The sequence below is a fragment of the Hydra vulgaris genome, chromosome 15 (assembly GCF_038396675.1).
Source record: "Hydra vulgaris chromosome 15, alternate assembly HydraT2T_AEP".
Lineage (NCBI taxonomy): Eukaryota > Metazoa > Cnidaria > Hydrozoa > Anthoathecata > Hydridae > Hydra > Hydra vulgaris.
In genome coordinates this window covers 39,902,501-39,924,596 of record NC_088934.1, presented here as the reverse complement: position 1 = coordinate 39,924,596, position 22,096 = coordinate 39,902,501, and the positions used below count along the sequence as shown (strand labels likewise).

The 22,096-nt window shown below is 27.1% G+C and overlaps 1 protein-coding gene and 1 long non-coding RNA gene across 6 annotated transcripts in view; one reads left to right on the top strand and one right to left on the bottom strand.

Annotated features, from left to right (window-relative positions):
- Positions 1 to 413: 413 nt before the first annotated feature.
- The window catches only part of LOC105849252 (uncharacterized), a 74,541-nt gene continuing 52,858 nt past the window's right edge, over positions 414 to 22,096 (top strand). For 3 of the 5 annotated variants that reach the window (XM_065818931.1, XM_065818930.1, XM_065818932.1), the window contains exons 1-2: positions 439 to 565; positions 16,684 to 16,974. In XM_065818931.1, coding sequence (XP_065675003.1) covers positions 500 to 565; positions 16,684 to 16,974 — 357 coding nt within the window. In that variant the 5' untranslated portion in view covers positions 439 to 499. Of the gene's footprint in view, positions 566 to 16,683; positions 16,975 to 22,096 lie in introns of all 5 variants that reach the window. The other 2 variants (XM_065818929.1, XM_065818928.1) reach the window with 2 other exon arrangements.
- On the bottom strand, positions 8,832 to 10,609 carry LOC136091644 (uncharacterized). The gene is made up of 3 exons (XR_010644154.1): positions 10,157 to 10,609; positions 9,607 to 9,754; positions 8,832 to 9,386 (listed from the first exon to the last, which is right to left on the bottom strand). It is a non-coding gene; the product is annotated as an uncharacterized LOC136091644 (long non-coding RNA).

Here is a 22,096-nt window from a genome sequence, read left to right as displayed (position 1 = left end):
CAAAAGCAAAATTAAGTTGTTGAAACGAAGTTAAAAAAGTAACTGAGCTTGTTGTTTACATTTTTTATTATTAAACAATAGTCAGAACAATATAAAAATTCAAGTGGTCTTTAATATAAAAATTCACCACAATTATTCAAGGATTAAAAAATATTTATAAGATAGCTAAACCTATAAGAAAGCTTTTTATAAAAATAAGTTGTATTTTTAAAACAACAAAAGAAAAAAAAAAAAAAAAAAATTAGAAAAACCAGGGTCAATAAATTTTTATATTAAAATCAAGTAAATAACACAAAAACTACACGAAATAAGAAAAAAAAAAAAAAAGATTTTAATAAAGAATAAAAATATGAAAACGTAAAACAAACAATGTTAGGCCTTCAAGAGCAATGAGGTCAAACAATGTTTTCAAAATAAATATTCAAGCATTTAACATAGCATTTTTTTATTCCAAAGAATATTTTTTTTGTAATTTTTTTTTGTTTGGTGATATAAAAATATGGCTATAAAGATAAAAATATTGACTGGTTCAACTTTTCTTATGTTATGTTTTCAACTATTTAAGGTGAACTTTGCTGAATTTTGTCAAAAGTTTATGTTGGAAATTATTGTCTAAAGCATGTGTTTATAAACGGAACTTTATAATCTACAAATTAATTTTTGTTTATTTGTTTAGATGCTTAATTATTTACTTTATTTTACTGTTGATCAAAACATATTCTATATCTACTCGTGTGTATATATATATATATATATATATATATATATATATATATATATATATATATATATATATATATATATATATATATATATATATATATATATATATATATAATCAAAAAAAGTTGTCTTCGGCCTTGATATATATATATATATATATACATATATATATATATATATATATATATATATATATATATATATATATATATATATATATATATATATATATATATATATCAAGGCCGAAGACAACTTTTTTTGATGTTTGAGCTAAGCAACTTTAAAACATGAAGAAAACTCCATATTTAAGTATGTTCATATATATGAGAAATGAGGATGCTATGCAAAAAATTGTGGTGATTGGAGACTGGAAACAACAAAAACCCCAAAACGTTAGCCAAAAAACCTTATAAGGTTTACACTCCCCTCAAATTGAGGGGGCTGTAAACTTTATAAAGTCATAAAAACCGATCAACAAAAGGTTATTGAATCAAATTTGAAATTTGTCGATGGAATATAAATTAAGTTTAAGATTGAAAAAAAAATGCAAATTTTACTCGTTGCCATTCCATTTGGGGCTGGGGAGACTAACGTTTTGGGGTTTTTGTTATTTCCAGTCTCCAATCACCGAAATTTTTTGTTTAGCATCCTCATTCCTCATATATATGAACATACTTAAATATGGAGTTTTCTTTATGTTTCAAATTGCTTAGCTCAAACATCAAAAAAAGTTGTCTACGGCCTTATTTATATATATATATATATATATATATATTAATATATATATATATATATATATATATATATATATATATATATATATATATATATATATATATATATATATATATATATATATATAAGTTAGTAAAAAATCACTAAACAAAAATGTTTTATTTAACACTGTGTTTCATCAATAAAGACTCATCAGAAATCTTTTTTTTTCCGAATTTTTGTGGAGTGATTTTCTACTAATTTATTATTGCTCTATTCTTTTAAGAACATTGAGCGCTTTATTTTGTAGAATACTTTTTAAAATTGTTTATATATGCATATATATATATATATATATATATATATATATATATATATATATATATATATATATATATATATATATATATATATATATATATATATATATATATATATATATATATATATATATATATTAGTAACTGTTACCCAGTGAAAAAGCGCACATGGGATACGCGTGGATTTTTTCCATATGTAACCCATGTGGGGATTACTATTTTGTCCCATGTGGGTTTCATATGGTAAATCACACATGGATTCCATATGATAATTCCCATATGGGATACGCGTGGGTTTTTATCATATGTAACCCATATGGGATTATTATTTTGTCCCATGTGGGTTTCGTAGGTTAAATCCCACATGGATTTTATATGGTAAATCCTGCATGGGATATAGGTGGAAAATACTACATGTTATAGATCTTTAATGCCACATATATTTTAATCCAAATGGTATAAAAGTAGTCAATACTAGGCAAATGAAAGTCCGAATGCTTCTATGACAATTTTTAAATTCCTTTAATTTAAAAAATACTTAAATAGTAATTTAAATTAATCATCGAAGCTTTCAGAGAGGCTTAAGTTAATCTGGTATTTGCTACTTTAACGTGTAGCATTTTTGATCTTTTATATGTGATGTTTTCCACCTATAACCTATGTGGGATTTACCATAAACTATTATAACGAAGTTTTATAAAATTAAAAAACGTGTTGCAAAACGAATTTATTTTAAAATAAATACTCTTAATAAATACATTCAAAATGAATATTAAAAATATTATTTTTTCTTTTGCAATTTACACACCGTTTTTTGTCGATTGAATTAATTAAGGCTTGCATAATACCAAAATTTTTAGTATCTTCTAACTTTCTTCAAACACTTTCTAAAAAAAAATATATATAATTACAAACATATACATATATATATATATATATATATATATATATATATATATATATATATATATATATATATATATATATATTTATTTATTTATATAAATATATATATATATATGTATATATATATATATATATATAAATATATATATATACATATATATATATATATATATATATATATATATATATATATATATATATATATATATATATATATATATATACATACATATATATATATATATATATATATATATATATATATATATATATATATATATATATATATATATATATTTATATAAATAAATAAATATATATATATATATATATATATATATAGAAAGAGAGAGAGAGAAAGAGAGCAATTTTAATAAGAAACCTTATTCGTCGAGCAATTTTAATTATTAGCCAGGTTGAAGTCATTAATGACTACAATGTTTCATAAATAATTATTTCCTAATCTATTACTTACAATGACTAACGTATTATGGGTAATTGAATCCATATTATGGGTATTGAGCTTGAACCCATGAAGAGAATCCTGAAAAAAAGTGATCAATTTGGAAAATTAGTTAAACAAAAAAACAAAAACAAAAATGTAAAAATATACTTTACAATGATGTAGACATTGGGTACAATAGACACTGGATGTAAAAGTTTTGGGTACAATAGACACTGGATGTAAATCTTTACTTTTTCGTCACACATAATATAATATTCTGAAACTAATAAACAAACATCTAAATTTCAATAAGTAAATTTATTCTTTGTTTATTGTCTTCATATCCTATCTTATTTTCATATCATAATCTATTATGTTATTATTTATATAACACATCACAACACTAGCTATTATTAAATTTATGATGTTCAAACATCATATGAACATTTTCTAACATGTTCATATGATATTTGAATATAGTTCTTGAGTATATTATCTGCAAACAATTAACTAATGCAAGTTCTATATTACTATATATATCACTATATTAATGTTAGTCTACAAAGTTAAAATCAATTTAGAGCATCGTTATTAGTTCTTTTGCGATTCGCACGTCCACCTCTGTCTCTCGAATTTATAAAATAGATGGTCAAAGCTTGCTCAATAGTTAGGTTCTCAGCACAAAAATACTTTAATCTTACACTTTCTAAAAGAAATATGGCAAATTGATTACTGATTTTACCTAAATCGTAGGGTCATTTATGCATAATGATGTCAGATGATGACCCGGTTTATTGAACACCATCCCCCTTTATCAAACTCGGTCAATTTTTTGCCATCTCCCATTGAAAATGATGTCAGTTTTTGTTATCATATTATTGCGTTATATCAGAATTGTTAATATAATATAAAAAATGCATATACCATCAATTTTTTTCTGGTTCAATTATACATTTATACTTTCTTAACAGTACTTAATTGTAGTAAAAAAAAAAACATAAATTGTTCTTTCAGATAATCAAGCAAATTTCTGAATTTAAATTGTTTTTCCTATGATCCTCTACAGTTTTAAGCAACAAAAGCAAGACGTTTTTAGACTACATTGTTGGTGTAAATAATACCTCTAAAACCTGCTCATAGATAGCATTAATTGTTTTACTTTTTTTTTAAATAAAATATTTTACTCTTTTTTTTAATTCAATTTGTTAATTGACATTGTTTTGGTCTCAACATCCCCTCCCCATTGTCGATTATTGTTAAATTTTTCAGCTCACGCTGCCCCTCTATCTACTGGCATCAATTATGGATGACTCCATAGCCTAAATATTATATATATATATATATATTTATTTATTTATATAAATATATATATATATATATATATATATATATATATATATATATATATATATATATATATATATATATATATATATATATATATATATATATATATATATATGTATATATATATATATATATATATATATATATATATATATATATATATATATATATATATATATATATATGTATATATATATTATTTTTACTTTATTAATGACACCATTTGATATACAACAAACCCTTGCAAAGCTTACAATAATTCAGTTAAGATTCAATCTGAGTTATTGAAATATAATAAAGTTAACATCAATAGAAAAGTAAAGCTGTTATCATTTAAAATGTAAAGGGTGTTGTCAAAATATGTTAAAAATATAATTAAGCTACTAATAAAATCACATCCAACAATGATAAACATTCTTACTGTAGTAAGAAATAATACTAATTAACAAATTTGAACAAATAAATATAAAACTAACAAAAACAATGAACAAATAAGAACTTTAACTTGAACTAAATCTTGAATTTGAATTAATTGGTATTAATTTGTTCAAGCACAACCTTAAAAAATAAGTTTTTATAATAAATTATATGTATAACTAGTTATATATAGTTAACTATTAGGAGTTATATGCATTTTAAAGCATATTATTTTATTTATACATTACTTTAGATCATATTACTTTGAAAACTGGACCCAGAGGCTTTATTCCCAATAACACTGTGGTACTCCAGATTAAAAATTGAAAAGTTTCTGTAAATATCCTATTTTTGTTCCTCAATGTAGTTCGTAAGTCCCTTAAGTCTTATGGACCTTATTATATCTAAAGTTAAAAGTTTTGGAGCTTAAAAAAAGTTACAGAAGCCCATCTCCCCCCCCCCCCCTATTTTTTTCTTTTTTAATAAAGAAAATTGGGAATTCTTTGACTTTCAAACCTGTATTTCTTTGTGGGACACTGTAGTTGTACCCATTCATGCATGCTTGGTTTTTGACAACATTTGAACTTGCATCAGTTAATTGTTTGCAGATAATATACTTAAGAACTATATTCAAATAACTATTATACTATCCTAATATGTCTTTTTGCACAAATCTTAATCTTATTTCTATACAGAAAGATAAACATTATTCGTGGTATTTACATACTTGCTTGCCATTCTCTAAAATAATATATAATATATTTACACAATATAAATTTAGCCTCGCCACAATTCAATGTCGATTTTAAAATTTAAGGTTTCTATTAAGTTTCCAGCCTTCAAATAAATTCCCATGTAAATCCCACAAGAAACCCACGTTGGATTTCCCATGTGAGTAAATACCATATGGTTCCCACATGTAACCCATGTGGAATTACCCACATGGGTTTAAAGTGATTAATTTCCATACGGATACCACATGAGAAAACCCGTCCCATGAAAATCCCATCAATCCTACACCGAACCCACGTGAACCCATGTGGGACGCGGTTTTATTTTTCACTGGGTACCCACAGCACCAGGAATTAGCGAAATGCTAATATTTATGACAGATTATTGCTACCCAGAAAACATTCTATAAAAGAATTTAAGTGGACCTGTATAGGCATTTTGAGCAGACACATTTTGTTTTGCTCATTGGTTACTTAGTGGACCATTAGTGGCAGCCGCAAAAAGTCGCAAGCCGATGACTAGCCACTATTAATATGTCGGAAAGATATATTAATACTTTTTTTTATATAGACTTTGTCACGATGTGCTTATATATCTCAAACTTCGACGGATATTCTGAATTTAAACTTGGGCAAAAACGAGTCCTACTTTTTGTGCGCAGACGCGTTTTGTTTTAAATATTGGCTTTATTCTAACGCTAACTCTCCCTTGGAAGTTGCTTATAAAATGTATATTTTATTTGCATCAAAAAGTGCATTGAATAATTGTTCCAACGGTACCAAATATACCAAATGCTTTTTTATGGCTGAAAAAAACTTGGTTTCCCGACTTAGTAAACTTGAGTAGGAAAATTGTGACTGACGTTAAAATTTAATGCTTGGCACACGTTCGGCGCAAGACCATAATAAACTTAAAATTTTCATCATTTAAAATAAAATCTATGTTGATATAAATTTATAAATAATTACAGAACAAATTCATCTTTACAACACTGACGCCAAGCACGGTTTTGAAAAAAATTTCAAATCATGTTTGTTACTCTTACTTAACCAGAACATTTCATCAAGTAACTTATCCTCATATTTGATCTTTATTTGTAACATCATCAATATATTTGCATGCAACTTTTTCAAGGGAGTAATGCTTTTTGTAGTAGTAATGCTCTTTTTTCAAACCGCGGGTGATGTGCTGAGGGCTCATGTTCTCTTCATGGAAATTTTTTTGTAATTTTTAGAATTTTATTTCTAGGAGGTCATTGTTTGTACACTCGTAAAATAATGTTCTCATTACGTCGTGGCTCACATTATTTGTACGCTTGTACAAATAATGTTTACATAATAAAAACTCTATTTGTGCGCAAAAAAATGTTAAAATCTTTTTATCTTACAGCTTTAATAGTGTAGTCCTGTGAATGTATTATGTAGATGTATGATTATAGTGTGTAGGTAGACGGGTTCAATACCTCAGCAGGGAATTTTTATTTTGAATGTTTTTATGATCTTTTCTTTCACTTGTTGTCAAATTTGATCGTTCTTTGTGCGTAAAAAAAAACTTTTTTACGCAATTAAGGTGTAAAAATTAATTTGCACTGGGGTGCAAATAATTTTTACACCTTAATTGTACGCTAAAAATGTTTAAACTTTAATTTTTCGACTTTCACTGAATTTTTTAATATTATAATAGTGTAAAGCTGTGGAAGTCTAATTTTGAGGCGCGGATGACAGGGTTGCGAGTTCAATTCCACATCAGGGAAACTTTTTATTTTATTTTAATGTTTTTAATGATTATGATTAAAAAAAAAAACAACATGTTGGCATTATATTGCAGTTTATATATAACTAATATTGTAAATCAACATAGGCTATATATATCAATAAACATAGGCTATATATATCAATAAACATAGGCTATATATATCGTTGTGTAGCAATGCTACACAACAATAACAATAAATACGCTTTATTAAATACCGTCGTAACTCATTGTAAAGACTGCAAAGTAGAAAATAAAATATAGCAAAACAATCTTTTTTGTACTAAAAAGCGGAAAATAAACTTTTTAATTTAAACTTAATAGTTCACTAAGCTTAAAATTGACAGGTCTGTTTCGAAATGAATCTTGTGCAGGCCTGTTAATACGCACAAACCTAAATATTTGTTTTGTTTATGTTATGCGTAGTTATGTTATGCATTGTTAAGCATTAAAAATGCGCTAAATACTAAATAATGGTCTAGATCATATCCCGTACGTGACGATTATATTATATTAGTATTTTGCCGAACAACAACCTTGTTGACTGACAGACTGCCTTTCTAAACCAAAACTCTCAGTCGATATATGTTTACCCACAACGCCGATCCCTAAATCAGTCGTTGTGTGTACACTTTACTGTGCCTATCCTTGACGATAATTCGTCTGACTTTTTTTTCCCGTGAACTTTGGGAAGTCAGACGAGAAAACTTTGGTTATTTAAAAAAAATTAATAATGGCGAAAAATATTTACGCTAAGCAGGTTTAAGGACGGGGGTAATAAACTATTTAAATAACAACTTTCAACCATTTTCAACAAATTATCAACCATTTTACCAAATTTAAAATACGTCATATATATATTTTTGTTAACCCGTATTTTTAACTTTCAAACTAAAAAAAGACACATTCAAGCTTTTACTAATTGCAGATTTAAAAAAGTAATAATAACTTTTTTTTCTTTTTTTTACTCATAAACAGTCGCCAAATTCAGTCAGATTAACTTCAAGTTTAATTTATTAAATTCAAACATTTTGTTTTATATTTTATATACTCATAAGTTTTAATGTACTCTTTTATTGCAACAACTCTTTTATTGGTATCCAGTTTTTAATAAATGGATAAGTTGTTTGTTTCATTGCTTAAAAAACACTTTTTACCATTTCAAAAAAAAAGATCACAACCTTCTGAGGTCTTAGTTCATTAATCACGTGTGGATTTTATATCTTCATGATATCACACAAAAGTATTCATCTTATGATGATGGTTCTATGAAAATTATTCTATAGGATAAAAAGGGGAAAATAACAGAGGCTGATTTAAATATCGAAAAAATTATAAATGAAAAGCTAATATATTCAAATTACTATCATTGTATTTGTAAAACATGTTATACAAATGTAAAAAGAATATTAGCAAAAATACAAAAAAATATAAATGTCATATCAAGAGATTGTGAAATTCTTAAGAAAACTCACAAAGAATATTGATATCTACACCAACAGCAGAAAAAACGGATTGTAGAATATTTTTGAACAAACAAATGAAGCTTGATCAAAGAATTTTTTCGAAAAAACAAACCGAAGCTTAATCTGTGTATTTTTCATCATTAAAATCATTATCTGTTTTGGAATGAAATATTGTTTATCAAGATGGCTTTTATATTTTTCTTTTCTCTTTTCTCTTCTTTGTGAAAATACCAATAAATTGATTTTGTATTAGTCATAGTTGTAGAAAAGTTCTTTTAGCTGAATAAGTATTCAAAAAAATATGTTGAACAACTCGGTAGAAAAATTTCTCTTGATCTCTTGAGTCAATATGTAATAAGTATTTAAGATTTCTTCCTTTTGGTGTAGATGATATAATAAACAAACTATGCATACAAAGGTTATCAATAACAAGTCAGCAGTACTTTTAGCTGCAGTTGGTGTCAATGCCAATACTGGAATTCTTTTAGGGACAAATGATCGCTATTCGAGAGTCTATTATAATGAGACCAAAATGCATCTGATTATGTACTTGAACATCCCCTATAATAATCACAGAAAAATAAGGTATAAATAAAATGATGTAAATCACAAGATTTTACTTATATAGTGCTATAGGTAATGCATTTATCTTTTCTTTCAATGAACAATATTTTTTATTTTAAAAATAATTTTATGTATTACAATAAGGTCTGACATTAAAGTTGTAAATATTAATGTTTACTTTACATAGCAAATTTATCTATATAAAAAAATCACTTACCACTTTTTCGCACAATGGCTTTCATCATTTACAATTGCAAAAAGTTTCTGTTTAAAGACAGAGTCATTGACAATTGATCTATTAGTTGTTACAATGGCTTCAGGTGAAGAAAATTTTACTACTTAATATTTGCTTCATTGTAATTTATCTAAAAAATATATATATATATATACTTTTAAACAATAAACAAAACTCCATCATTCAAAAAAAAAATTCACTTGAGGCATGTCTAAATTCAATATCAGAGTAATATAATATTTCATAATAAATGCATAACGCATTTAAAATTAATGAAATATCATAATAAATGATAAATGCATTTAGCATTAAAAATTTCTCAAAAAATGATTAACTATTTTGCATTCAATAAAAAACATTTTACATCTTTTCTACATAAAATTAAAATCAAAATTCCAAAATTTAAAACAACATTTTAGAAAAAAATGTATAATTTCTCAGGGTAATTACCAAGTAAAAACTAGACCATTTCTAAAGAAATGTATAACTTCATTTGGTAACAAAACAAATGTATAATAATAATAATTATTACCTCTGTTTGATCATCTTCTATATTTTTTCTTTGTTGATTATGCTTCATAGAAGCTACTTTGATTCCCTTTTCACTAAGAATGCTTTCTTAATCTTTCATTAAACTCAAAAGCGGAGAAACAACTAAAATTTTACTATTGCACATCTTAGTACATATTCATATCGAATACTATCAGGTGCTTGTCCTTCTCCTAACAAGTTTAAAGTGAAAAAGGGTAAACATTGGAATACAATTGATTTTTCACTGCCTGTTGGTTGGCAAACAAAACAATCTACGCCATTGCTGAGAGCTATTAAAGATTCTTTTTGGTATCCTGCAAAGATTTTATACAAAATAACTCACAAACTATTTTAAAAGCATACTTTAAATTATCCTTTTCGTTTGTCATATAGCTTCTGAGTTGCACTGATAATTTAATTTAATTTTAGCGCCTTCTTAAAATAAATCCCCCGAAACTTTACGATATTTCATTAAGATCAAAGCAAAGCCGCAGGAACATATTTGTTCCGGTAGATGATAAATAGCATTAGCGCTAAAACCAAAGTTTTCTCGTCGGACTTCCCAAAGTTCACGGGAAAAAAAAAGTCAGACGAAATATCGTCTATGCGTATCCCTAAAATCAGTTGATATGTATACCAGGGATGGCCAAATAGCCGCATGCGGCTCTTAAAACGTCATTGCGGCTCGCGAGCTGCATGCGGCTCTTTTCAAAAGTTTTATTGATTTCCTGATAACAAAAACTTGAATTATGCATAGCCGGAAGACATATTGTTTGAAAAATGGATATAGCAAAAGGTGACAATAAAGCACTTCACAATAAAAGTTAAAAAAGAAAAATTGAAGATGAGAACAGATTATTTCATGGTGATTGGACAGGAAAATACGCATTATTGAAAAAGAAAATAAACCTATGTGTTTAATTTGCAATACTGAACTAGCTCATAATAAGACATGTAATGTTAAACGTCACTATAAAACAAAACATATGTATTTTTATGAGGAATAACCATTAAATTCATGTCGTAGAAAAAATAAAATTGAGTGGCTTAAAAAAATATTTAAAAATCAACAAATGAATATTTTATCTTCCAGCAAAGAATCAAATATCACTTCAGAAGCAACTTTTATTTTAGCTTGGAATATTGCAAGAAGTAAACATCGATACACCGATGGAGAGTTTGTAAAACAAAACCTTTTAGATGTGATCTTAGTTTTAGATCCTAATGATAGCAAAGTTCAAAGGTTATTTTTCAAATATTTCTGTTTCTCGACATACAACTGAAAGAAGAATATCTGAGATTACTGTCGAAGATGAACAGCATTTGTTAAGTGACTTAAAAAATTGTAAAGAATTCGATTTGGCTTTGGATGAATCAACAGATATTCAAGATAAACCTCAAATGGCAATATTTGTTAGATATGTAATATCAGATGTACTTGTGAAAGAAGAGTTGCTAGATTTAGTAGAGCTAAAAGACACAACTCGTGATTTAAAGGAAGTACTGTTCTGGTGAAAGGCAATGCTCCTAAGTACAAGCCTTCTAGTGTTGCTACAGACGGTGCAACAGCAATGGTTAGAAAACATGTTAAGCTTATTGGTTTACTAAAAAGTGGTCCAACATATCCAAAGTTTATCCCAGTTCATTTTGTGGTTCATCGAGAACATTTAGCAGCAAAACATTTTAATTTTCTAATTATTTTTAAATCAGTGCTGGAGAGTGAAAATTATATTCGATCTAATGCAAAAAATCACAGACAGTTTAAAAATTTTATTAGTGAATTGGAACTTACTGACAACCCAAGTGACTTGTTATTTTACTGTGCTGTAAGATGGCTTTCAAGTAGTGGCGTTCTTTATAGGTTTGCAGAACTATTAGAACCAATTAAATCTTTTTTGCTTGAAAAGCAAAAGACATTTGAAACCTTTGACGATGTGAATTTTTTGCAAGATCTTTTATTTTTAACTGATGTAATGCAACATCTACAAAATCCGAACTTGTCACTTCAGGGAAAAGAAAAAAATACATCTGATCTTGCTTAGACTATTTTTAGTTTTCAAAAAAGTAATGTTCTATTTCAGAAAAATCTTACCTTAAAAACTTTTAATCATTTATATATGATTATAACATATGCATGTTAGTCTTTATTTTCAACAATGAAATTTGTTAAATCAAAGTATTGTGCCAATCTAATTAGTGTTATAGTAGAATATTTGTTAGAGTTGCTTAGAATATCAAATACAAGCTTGAAACCAGATTTTTAAAAACTTATCAGTAGTGTTCAAAATCTTATTGCCTAATAAATGTACAGTGAATTATGTATGTTGTTATGCAAGAAGAATATTCTAATGGTCTTTTACAAAATAATTGATGTTATAAAAAGAATTCTTTCTGTTATGTCTAATTTTTTGCTTAATGAAAAATTTATTTTTTAATTGTAAAAAATAAAAGTAATTTTAACTTAATTGAAAATCATTGAAAAATTTGTTTTATTTTGTAGTGATTTATTTGGTATTTTGCATTTTTTTTGTAACTTGTGCTATTAAGTGGCTATAAGCAAGTTCAGTTTGAATAAAAGCAGGTTTAATTCAAATAAATGAACATAACTTTTTTTAAAAGAAACCTTTTTATCTTAAGATTTTTATATCTTGCTCCCAATTATTTTTAGAAGAAAAGTAATGATCCTGGAGATGCTATCTCAATTTTTTCTACTTATGCTTTTCTAGTGTGAATAAAATGGAATCAGATTTTATGTAGCAAAATTTACATTTAAAGAATAGTTTTTACATTCTTAATTTTAACAAAAACTAAATACGAAATATAAATTTTGTACAAAATAAATTTATTAATAAAAGTACAATTTCCATTAAAAAATTCTAAAAATTCTCGCCAATTATATTTTTTAAATGTTGGCATAGCAACATATTTATTGTGGCTCTTCGGCACGTCAGTAATTATATGCGGCTAATTTGTCAAAACCTTCGCGGGATATCTAGGCGCACCCGTTAATAATAGCTGTAAATAATAACAATTCGACTTACCTTTCTGTCCACATTTTACTAACTTGTAGATAAAGAAATGTAACTAAATACCTTAATTGTGAAACCATTGTTTTAATAGTTATGAATTGTCTTTAACTTGTCTCCAGCTTATGCAGTTAGCATCACTTAAGTGTTGTTAACTGTAGCAATGCTGAAGCAATCAATCATATATATTCTGAAATTTCATGAATATTTACAAATAGTAATTCTACTAATCTTAAGTAAACACTAAAAATATAATTCTTTATATATATAATTAGTAATAATTATAAGAATAGTAATGATAATAATAAAAATAAGATTTATAACAATAAACATAAGAACCGCAATAATAATAAAAAAACAACAACAATAACAATTATAATAGTAACTATAATAAAAATAATAAGTTTGTTTTTATAAACGCAATAGCTAAATCAAACATCATTGGAAAAATACAAAAGTCAATTAAACATACTTAAAGGAATTATAAATAGTCATGAGGGTAATGGCGAAGTAATATACGATCTATTAGATAGAACTAGCTCTAAGAGAAATAATTATTCTTTGATTTTATCTGAATTTATTGAATCAAACGAATTAGAATTAGTCGATGTAACTAAAGGGTCTGGTCCTGCAATTACTTATCGACATCTTACATTACCAAACTCATCGTATATTGATCATATAGCTATCTCAAAGCATACATCTCTTCTAGTATATAAATGTATCGTTATTCCTCCTTCTTTTCAAAATGTAAGTGATCACTTGCCGCTATCGATTTCAATTGAACTTAAAGGTCAATATTATCAAGAAAATATAAATAAAATAACAGAGGATTTTAGCATTCCAAGATATCGCTGGAATAATCTAGACTTTATAAACTTATATAAGGATCACTTAAATACAAGTTTTAATAATTTTAACCTTATTGGTAATTTCGAAAATGAACTTGACCAAATCTATACTACTATTACTAACAGTGGAGCATAGGCTCTTAGAGAACACTTAAAGTCAAAAAAACGATCTGATTATTCAAAATCCTGGTGGACTCTCGAGTAAACTCGAAGTAAAAAAATTCTTTCACATTATTTTCAAAAATGGAGGGAAACGGGATTCGTAAAAAACTCCACCTCTTCTATCTTTAATCGATACCTCTTTGCTCGAAAGAATTTCCGCAAAACCGTCAAAGCAGCCAAAAACAATAAACTATATCAGCAATACATAAAAATTGAAAAACTAAAAAACTCTAACCCAAAAAACTTTTGGAATGTTTTTAAGTGTATAAAAAAGAATTCAAATCCAAAACTTTTTGCTATAAACAATAAAAAGGATAAAGAATCGAGCCCAGGTTAACATCTACTAGCTTGAATTTAGTAGTATAAAAGGTATTAGGAAATATAATAAATTTAAAATGATTTAAGAGATATGATTAAAATTATGTTTGAGCTTTTCCTCTGATGCCATAATGATGTAACAATAAAAAAATATCATAATCCACAATATCAAATGTTTTCTGCAGATCAATAAAAACTCTACTGGTAAATATGTTATTGCCTAAAGCTTCATGTATAGTTTCAGTTATGTTCATGAGTTGGTTAATACAATTACTATGTAAAAGGGGTATTCTCATCAATAATTTGTATAGAAAATTGAACAAGCCCATTTTTCTAAGTTTTAAAATGTTAATATTTGTTGTTGATTGAGTTGGAAATGGGGAGCACAGTTCAAAAGTGAATTTTATCTGAAAGTTTTCTGATCCATTTTGCATAGTATGAGAACATTCCAAAGTTCTAATAATCCATTGCAGAGAGTTAGCTAACTTAATAAGAGGGCAAGCCGCTGAGGACCAGGTTTTAAAGAACCACATGATATACGGTAAACCAAAAAGTATGATGTGTCATTTGAAAATGCACATTTTTCATTAAATGCAATTCCAGCATATATGGCAGCTATTCTGAGTTTAGTCAAGTTTTTGTCATGCTCTTTCTGGCTGTTACTACATTTAGTAATGTTATCATTAAATGGAAAGCAGTCAGTTAGGTCATATGCCTTATCAAAGTTGTCAATCTTTAGTAAGATTAGCAAAAAATACTGTAGACTCAGTTTTCATTGTTGTAGGAGCTGAAAAGGTTATAGGTAATCATTTTCCACCATATTTAATGGTAATACTTTCATGCAACTCTTTAAAATCTGTACCAAGAATGATGTCTATACATAAGTTATCTAGCACATGCAATTTTACTTTATTATATTTTGTTTTGAAAATTTATTGAAACATAATATTATCCATCTGATTTTGTTGGACCACATCCAAATATCTTGCTTTGTCAAAGGCTGTTGTAAAGTTTAATGTCTTGTTTTCATGTAAACATTGGTGTATAATGTTGGTAAGAAAGCCATTATTAAAAGCATCACAAATCATTTCAGATTTGTACTGCTCTGTGCTAACAGCACTAAACTTACAGTGTTTAGATAAGTTCTTTAGTTCATTCAGGAATTGGTTCACCAGTTCCTCAGTTTTTTGCTTCGTTTTCACCAGTTCACTAGTTTGCCACCAGTTCACTAGTTTGCTTTGTGTTCACCAGTTAACCAGTTAACCAGTTTTTTGCTTACATGTAGGTAAAATATGTCTAGCAAATATTTCATTTTTTGGTTTTATATAAATCGAGTCAAATATACTTCTTTTTTGCTCAAATTCATCACTATGAAATATATTCATACACATATATAAAGATATATCATAACGACATTTATGTCAGTTGGATACCACACAAGTTAACCAATTAAAATCAAAAGGATAGGGGTGAGGCACGCAAGGAAAATTTAGCATTATTTTGAAATGGGCTTTAGAGACTATGTGATCTTATTACAAGAGATAAGTTGTAGTTTTATTTGAGTTGGACACAATTTCACTTAAGCTAGTTGGGTTGGTGAAAGTGAAATTATAGGAGATATAATAAGATGTGACAGGTTTGAACTAAAAAATATGTTTTACATCTTCATACACATGTGTTGTTTATTTGGGTTATGTTAAGAAGAGGGACACCTTTTTAATATAACCCAAATAAACACCAAATCCTAGCAATATATATATCTTATACACCAAATACATAAACATTACCATTATACATACACTAAATACATACAATACCATTATGCATACACCATTATGTTAAAAAGGGGGACACCATTATACATTCCTAGTAATTTATATAAATATAAATCCTAGTAATATATATATATAAATATAACATATATATATATATATATATATATATATATATATATATATATATATATATATATATATATATATATATATATATATATATATATCTTATACACCAAAATAATGGTGTCTGAGATGTATATAAAGTTTCCCACCTTCAACATGTTTGTTCTAAAAGTCATTTTGAAATTTAAGTTAGGAATTAATTTAACGTATTTTTCAAAACATAAATTGAACTTTTATAAATTTATTTATAGCATATAAATTGTTTTATAGTCTTCAGAATCTTCTTCATTCAAAGCTGAGATTCGTTTCAAAGAATTTGATACCAATGGTTCAAGAGGTCGCAACTATAAACGTCAATGTTGTGATACAACAGTTGAAATTTGTAGCACACAATGCTTTTTTAAATTTCAGATTTGCTTTCTAACAAGTTCAAATTCTTTAATAATATGCTTTAACACAAGTTTTATTCCTGAAGACATTTCAAATAGAACAACTACTTTTCCAGAAATAATATCTAGTAACCTATCAAACAGATTCATTGTTCAACTATCATCTTTAAAGGTAATCTTAATTTAATTAATAAAATCATGCAGTTAAATAAAAGTTAATTACCAGTGAGTTATGTAAATGTTAGAAAGCATGAGTATGTTAAAAATTTAACCAAAAATTATGTCTTAACTAAAACATAAGTTCAAAAATTTTTATCATTACTTATTTCTGGTGTTACTTAATTATAAAACTTTGTTTCATAACAGTAGCTTAGTGTGTAATATATATATATATATATATATATATATATATATATATATATATATATATATATATATATATATATATATATATATATATATATATATATATGTATATATATATGTATATATATACATATATATACATATATATATATAAATATGTGTATATATATATACATATATATTTATATATATGTATATACACATATATACTTATATATAAATATGTATATATATATAATTATATATATATATACATATATATATATACATATATATATATATATGTATATATATATATATAATTATATATATATATACATATATATATATATATATATATATATATATATATATATATATATATATATATATACATATATATATATATATGTATATATATAGTTATACATATATATATATATATATATATATATATATATATATATATATATATATATATATATATATATATATATATATATATATATATATATATATATATATATATATATATGTATATATATATATATATATATGTATATATATATATATATATATATATATATATATATATATATATATATATATATATATGTATATACACATATATGGGCAATTCCATAGTATTGGATGTGACATTTAGACATGTTTTAAAGTGTCATTTGTTATGAAATCAAGAATTTTCTGCTAATATACTTTCATTGTTAATACAATGGTGGTGTGTTATTAATCATGTTATCATGATTTTTTTATTTACAATACTGGCTGTGCTGTAACTAAAATCACATGGTGTTAGACATGGTGGCATAAAATTTGCCGAATTGCACTCTTCATTACTCTAAATGCAAATTCTGTGAAAGTAAGGACAGTACTACTTAAATATTTATTCAGAACTCTTACTGAGATACATAAAGTTTGTAATATGTGTTTATTTGAACCATTCTTAACTATTGCATCCAATACAGCTAACTAAAATAATAGTGTCAGATGTGGCATAAAAGTGTCAGATGTGATCGTCTGCCATTACAAGTGCAAATGTGCAGCAAAAAACATCACTATGAACAAAGTTATGAAATAAAAACCAAAAACTCTCAATTTTGATAATATTCACTGCAGTTTAAGATGCATTCAGGTCCTCATTAAACTTATATTGACCTCAATTGTCAATAGCAGGGGTTGACAAGACCCTCACCATATCAATTATAGGCAACCAACTTTTGCCTGGTTTAGTTGGCTTCTCAAACATATCCAATCGCTTTCTGAGGAACAAAATCTCAACGTCATTCTTATCACATGTTTCTATGACCCCAACATAGTTGACCTGTTTTCGTTTTGTAGCAAATTTTGTCAGCACATACAGGCCAACTGAAAACTAGGCCTGTTGAGCTGAAATGTCAACATTGGTATCAGTTTTGTTGTTACCAGCACCACTGGTTGTGCATGTTTCTGACAGCTTTACTATTCTCTTTCCAAAATCAAACAGTGTTTGTTTTGTATCACTGAAATATATTTTGCAAGCAATTGTGTAGATTACGTTTCTGAATTTTCTCTTTCTGTCCCTCAACCCCTTCGATGATTACATAATCCTTTCTGCCAGGTGCACACCTTGTGATTTCATCTGATCAATAGAATGCTTTCACATGATACTAAACTTCAGTTGGCAATGTTGTCTTGTACAGCCTGGCTGGTGGCTCCTTGTTGATCACTCATCTGATTTCATCAGCAAGTTTTCTAACAAGACCCTTTAGTTTGCGAAGACTTTTTGGAAAAGCTGAATGGGCTCTTTTGTAGGCCTTCCCAAATGACTGGCTGCTTCTGTAAGCTGGTGAATTGCTGACTTCAGCAAATGTTGTTGGTAATTTTTTTTAATAAACAGCATTTTGCTTAAAGAATTCTGTTTTGTTCATATCTCTTCTTCAATTGCTTATATGTTAATGTCCCACACAGTGGCAATCTTTTTCGTTACTTCTTCTCTTGGTCCTTGATTTTATATGCATCATATCTTCATGCTAATTTCAGTCTTTCTCTGTACTCTTTGCACTTCTGAGCATTAGACTTGAGCATCTAAAAAGTTTAAGTTAGTTTTACAATTAGTTTCACTGCACCATGCATCATGCACAAAAACCATGCACTTTTACAATTAGTTTTAAATGTTTTCATAACTTGTTCAATAAAAACTCAAATTCAAGCTGATACTAAAAAGCTAATCTCCTTGCTTCATAGTGAATTTGAGTGAACTGTAAACCAGAAATTGAAAAGTCAATCTTTGAAATTTAAATTTTGTTTACATATATGTAAACAAATCAGATATAAATGATATATGTTTACATACCTGCTTGGTTACATTAAATATTGAACAACAGAATAGTTAAACATATTACCATAGACATAAAGTATTTAGATTCAACTACATAGAACGTTAAACAACAATACAGCTTGTGCAAGATTGAAGTGAAACAATTTCAAGCTTGTCACATCTGATACTGGCAGTCACGTCTGAGACTGTCACATCTGACACCAAAGTATCTGCTATGCATGTAAATATTTTCCTACAAAAAAGTCTACCTATACACTACCCTCACAGAGCCAACTTTAAACATATGAGTCAGTATCTTTCAGTGTCAAGTCTTATGGCTGGTAAAATTTTTTTATAATAAAAGGTGTTGGAGGTGACAGTATAGTTGTATTATAATTAAACTGTAAACTGTGCACTATAAAAAAAAGAAGAGGTAGAACCTGAATTACTTCCTATTTTTAGAGTCACAAGTGAACTAGTTTTATTTTGTAACTAGCAGTTGAAGGTACAGTGTCATATAGCTTGCAACAAAACTATGAATGTTTAACATAGTTACTGAAATAAATTTTGCCAACTTTCCACGAAGATATAATAAATTTAATATCAGAACTGAAAACTACAGTACTGAAAACTACAGTACTGAAAACTACAGAACTGAAAACTACAGAAATCTACCTTTTATTATTTTTTTAAATTACCTCCCTAAGGCCCAGAAGGCCACTACAGACTAGGAGGCTACTTAATTATGGTTATAACCCTCTCCCAACTCTATAATTCCAAAACACGAACTTTGACGAACAAGGCCGTTGTGCGGAGAAACGAATTGAGCGCGGTACTACCAGAGATGTGGTAGGGATCGAACTCGGAAACTCTCGCTTATGAAGTGAGCACTCTACCACTACACCACTACCGCATTATAAATTTGGTACCAAATTTATTGAAAGGTCAGTAGTAAACGATAATCCAAGAAGACATAAAGAAGAGTACTCAGTGGGAGGATTGCCATTCATTAATATAGGAATGTCGACAGAACTGCAATAGTTGTTTGCAGTAAATAACTGAGTTTCGTTGGCATTAAAATTTACAAGCCACTGTGAGCCCCAATCTGTTACAGAAGTGATATCAGATTCAAGATTGGTTGCCTGTTCTAAGCAATGGAAAAGAGAAGATTTTTTGACAAGACAGAAGTCTACAGTTGAGTCATCAGCTACTTTAGATGTAAGGTTGTTGAGAAGATCCTTAATGTAAATAAGAAGTAAAACAGGACCAAAGGTTGAACCTTGATGTACCCAAGAAGTTACTGGAAATAAAGAAGAGTGTTGGCCTTTGAGGATGACTTAAAAAAAACACTTAGAAAAAAACGATTTGAAAATTTCAATAACTTTCCCAGAAACACCACATGAAACAAGCTTATAGAGAAGACCAGCCTGCCAATCTTGTTGAAAGCCTTTGATATGTCAAGAGCAATAACCCTAGCTTCTCCGCCTCCATTTAATGCACAATAAAATCTTTTAGTCACAGCAGTTAGCAAATCAGCCGGAGAGCGAGAGGATCAAAAACCGTATTGATCGTCTGACAGTAAGTTATTTGACTCAAGTAGTGGTGTGAGAAATTTGACAAAACTTTAACAAAACTTTAAAAAAACTTGAGATTTAGCTTTAGTTTTAACTTAGCTTTAGTTTTGATTTAATTATTTTGGAAAGTAACTACAGGGTAATAAAAAACTATCTACCTCCACTTGGCAGTATTGATCACATTTGCCAAGTAATTAGCTTTTAGTACTGGTTTGATGACAGTATAATTAATTGACTAGAAAAAAAGAAAAAGATTTTAATTGAAAAAGGCTTTAATAAATTTTAACCAGAAGGACTTTAATAAATTCTTTTTTGATATTGGTTGGCACAATGAGTTATTTAACCATGATGCTAATGAGTTGTACTAGAAATGATTGGATTTTTATATATCAGAATGCTTAAAACTTATTTCCACAAAGACGTTTGGCAATAAAAAAATAGTTAAAGACCTTTTATGGGTGAATAAAAATCTTAAAAATATGTGCAAAAGAAACAAATACTTGTGGTTTAAATAAAGGATTGCAATTTTTAAAGCTCAACTGAGTACACACCATTGAGCAAGAAGATCAAAAAATGTGTATAACATAGTATTCATAAGTACATGTCTAAACTTGCTAAAGTTTAAATATAAATCTAAAGTCAGTATATACAAATATAAACAGTAAAATGAGGACAGCGGAGTTGATCTTTACTCCAAAGATTTTCGTAACTACAATAATACATTTGGAAAACAACAAATGGAAGTAAAAAAGAAAATACTTTAAATTAATTTTTTGTCTTTGTATTTTTTGAATAAAGACCCTCTAAATCTATCAGTTACCAATGACAAACTTGTATACAATTGTCTAAAGCCAATTTTTGACCAAGTTATTGTGCATAAATATTTGTAAAAGCTGTTCCTGAGGCACACAAAGCAGTTAGTGTTGACAATGTTGACCCATATGTTTTAAACTATGCTTAAAATCTCTTGCAATCCCTCTTTTATTTATTTTCATCTAGTCATTTAAATCTGGAATTGTACTTGGCATTTGATTAAAAGCAAATAAAATTCCACTCTT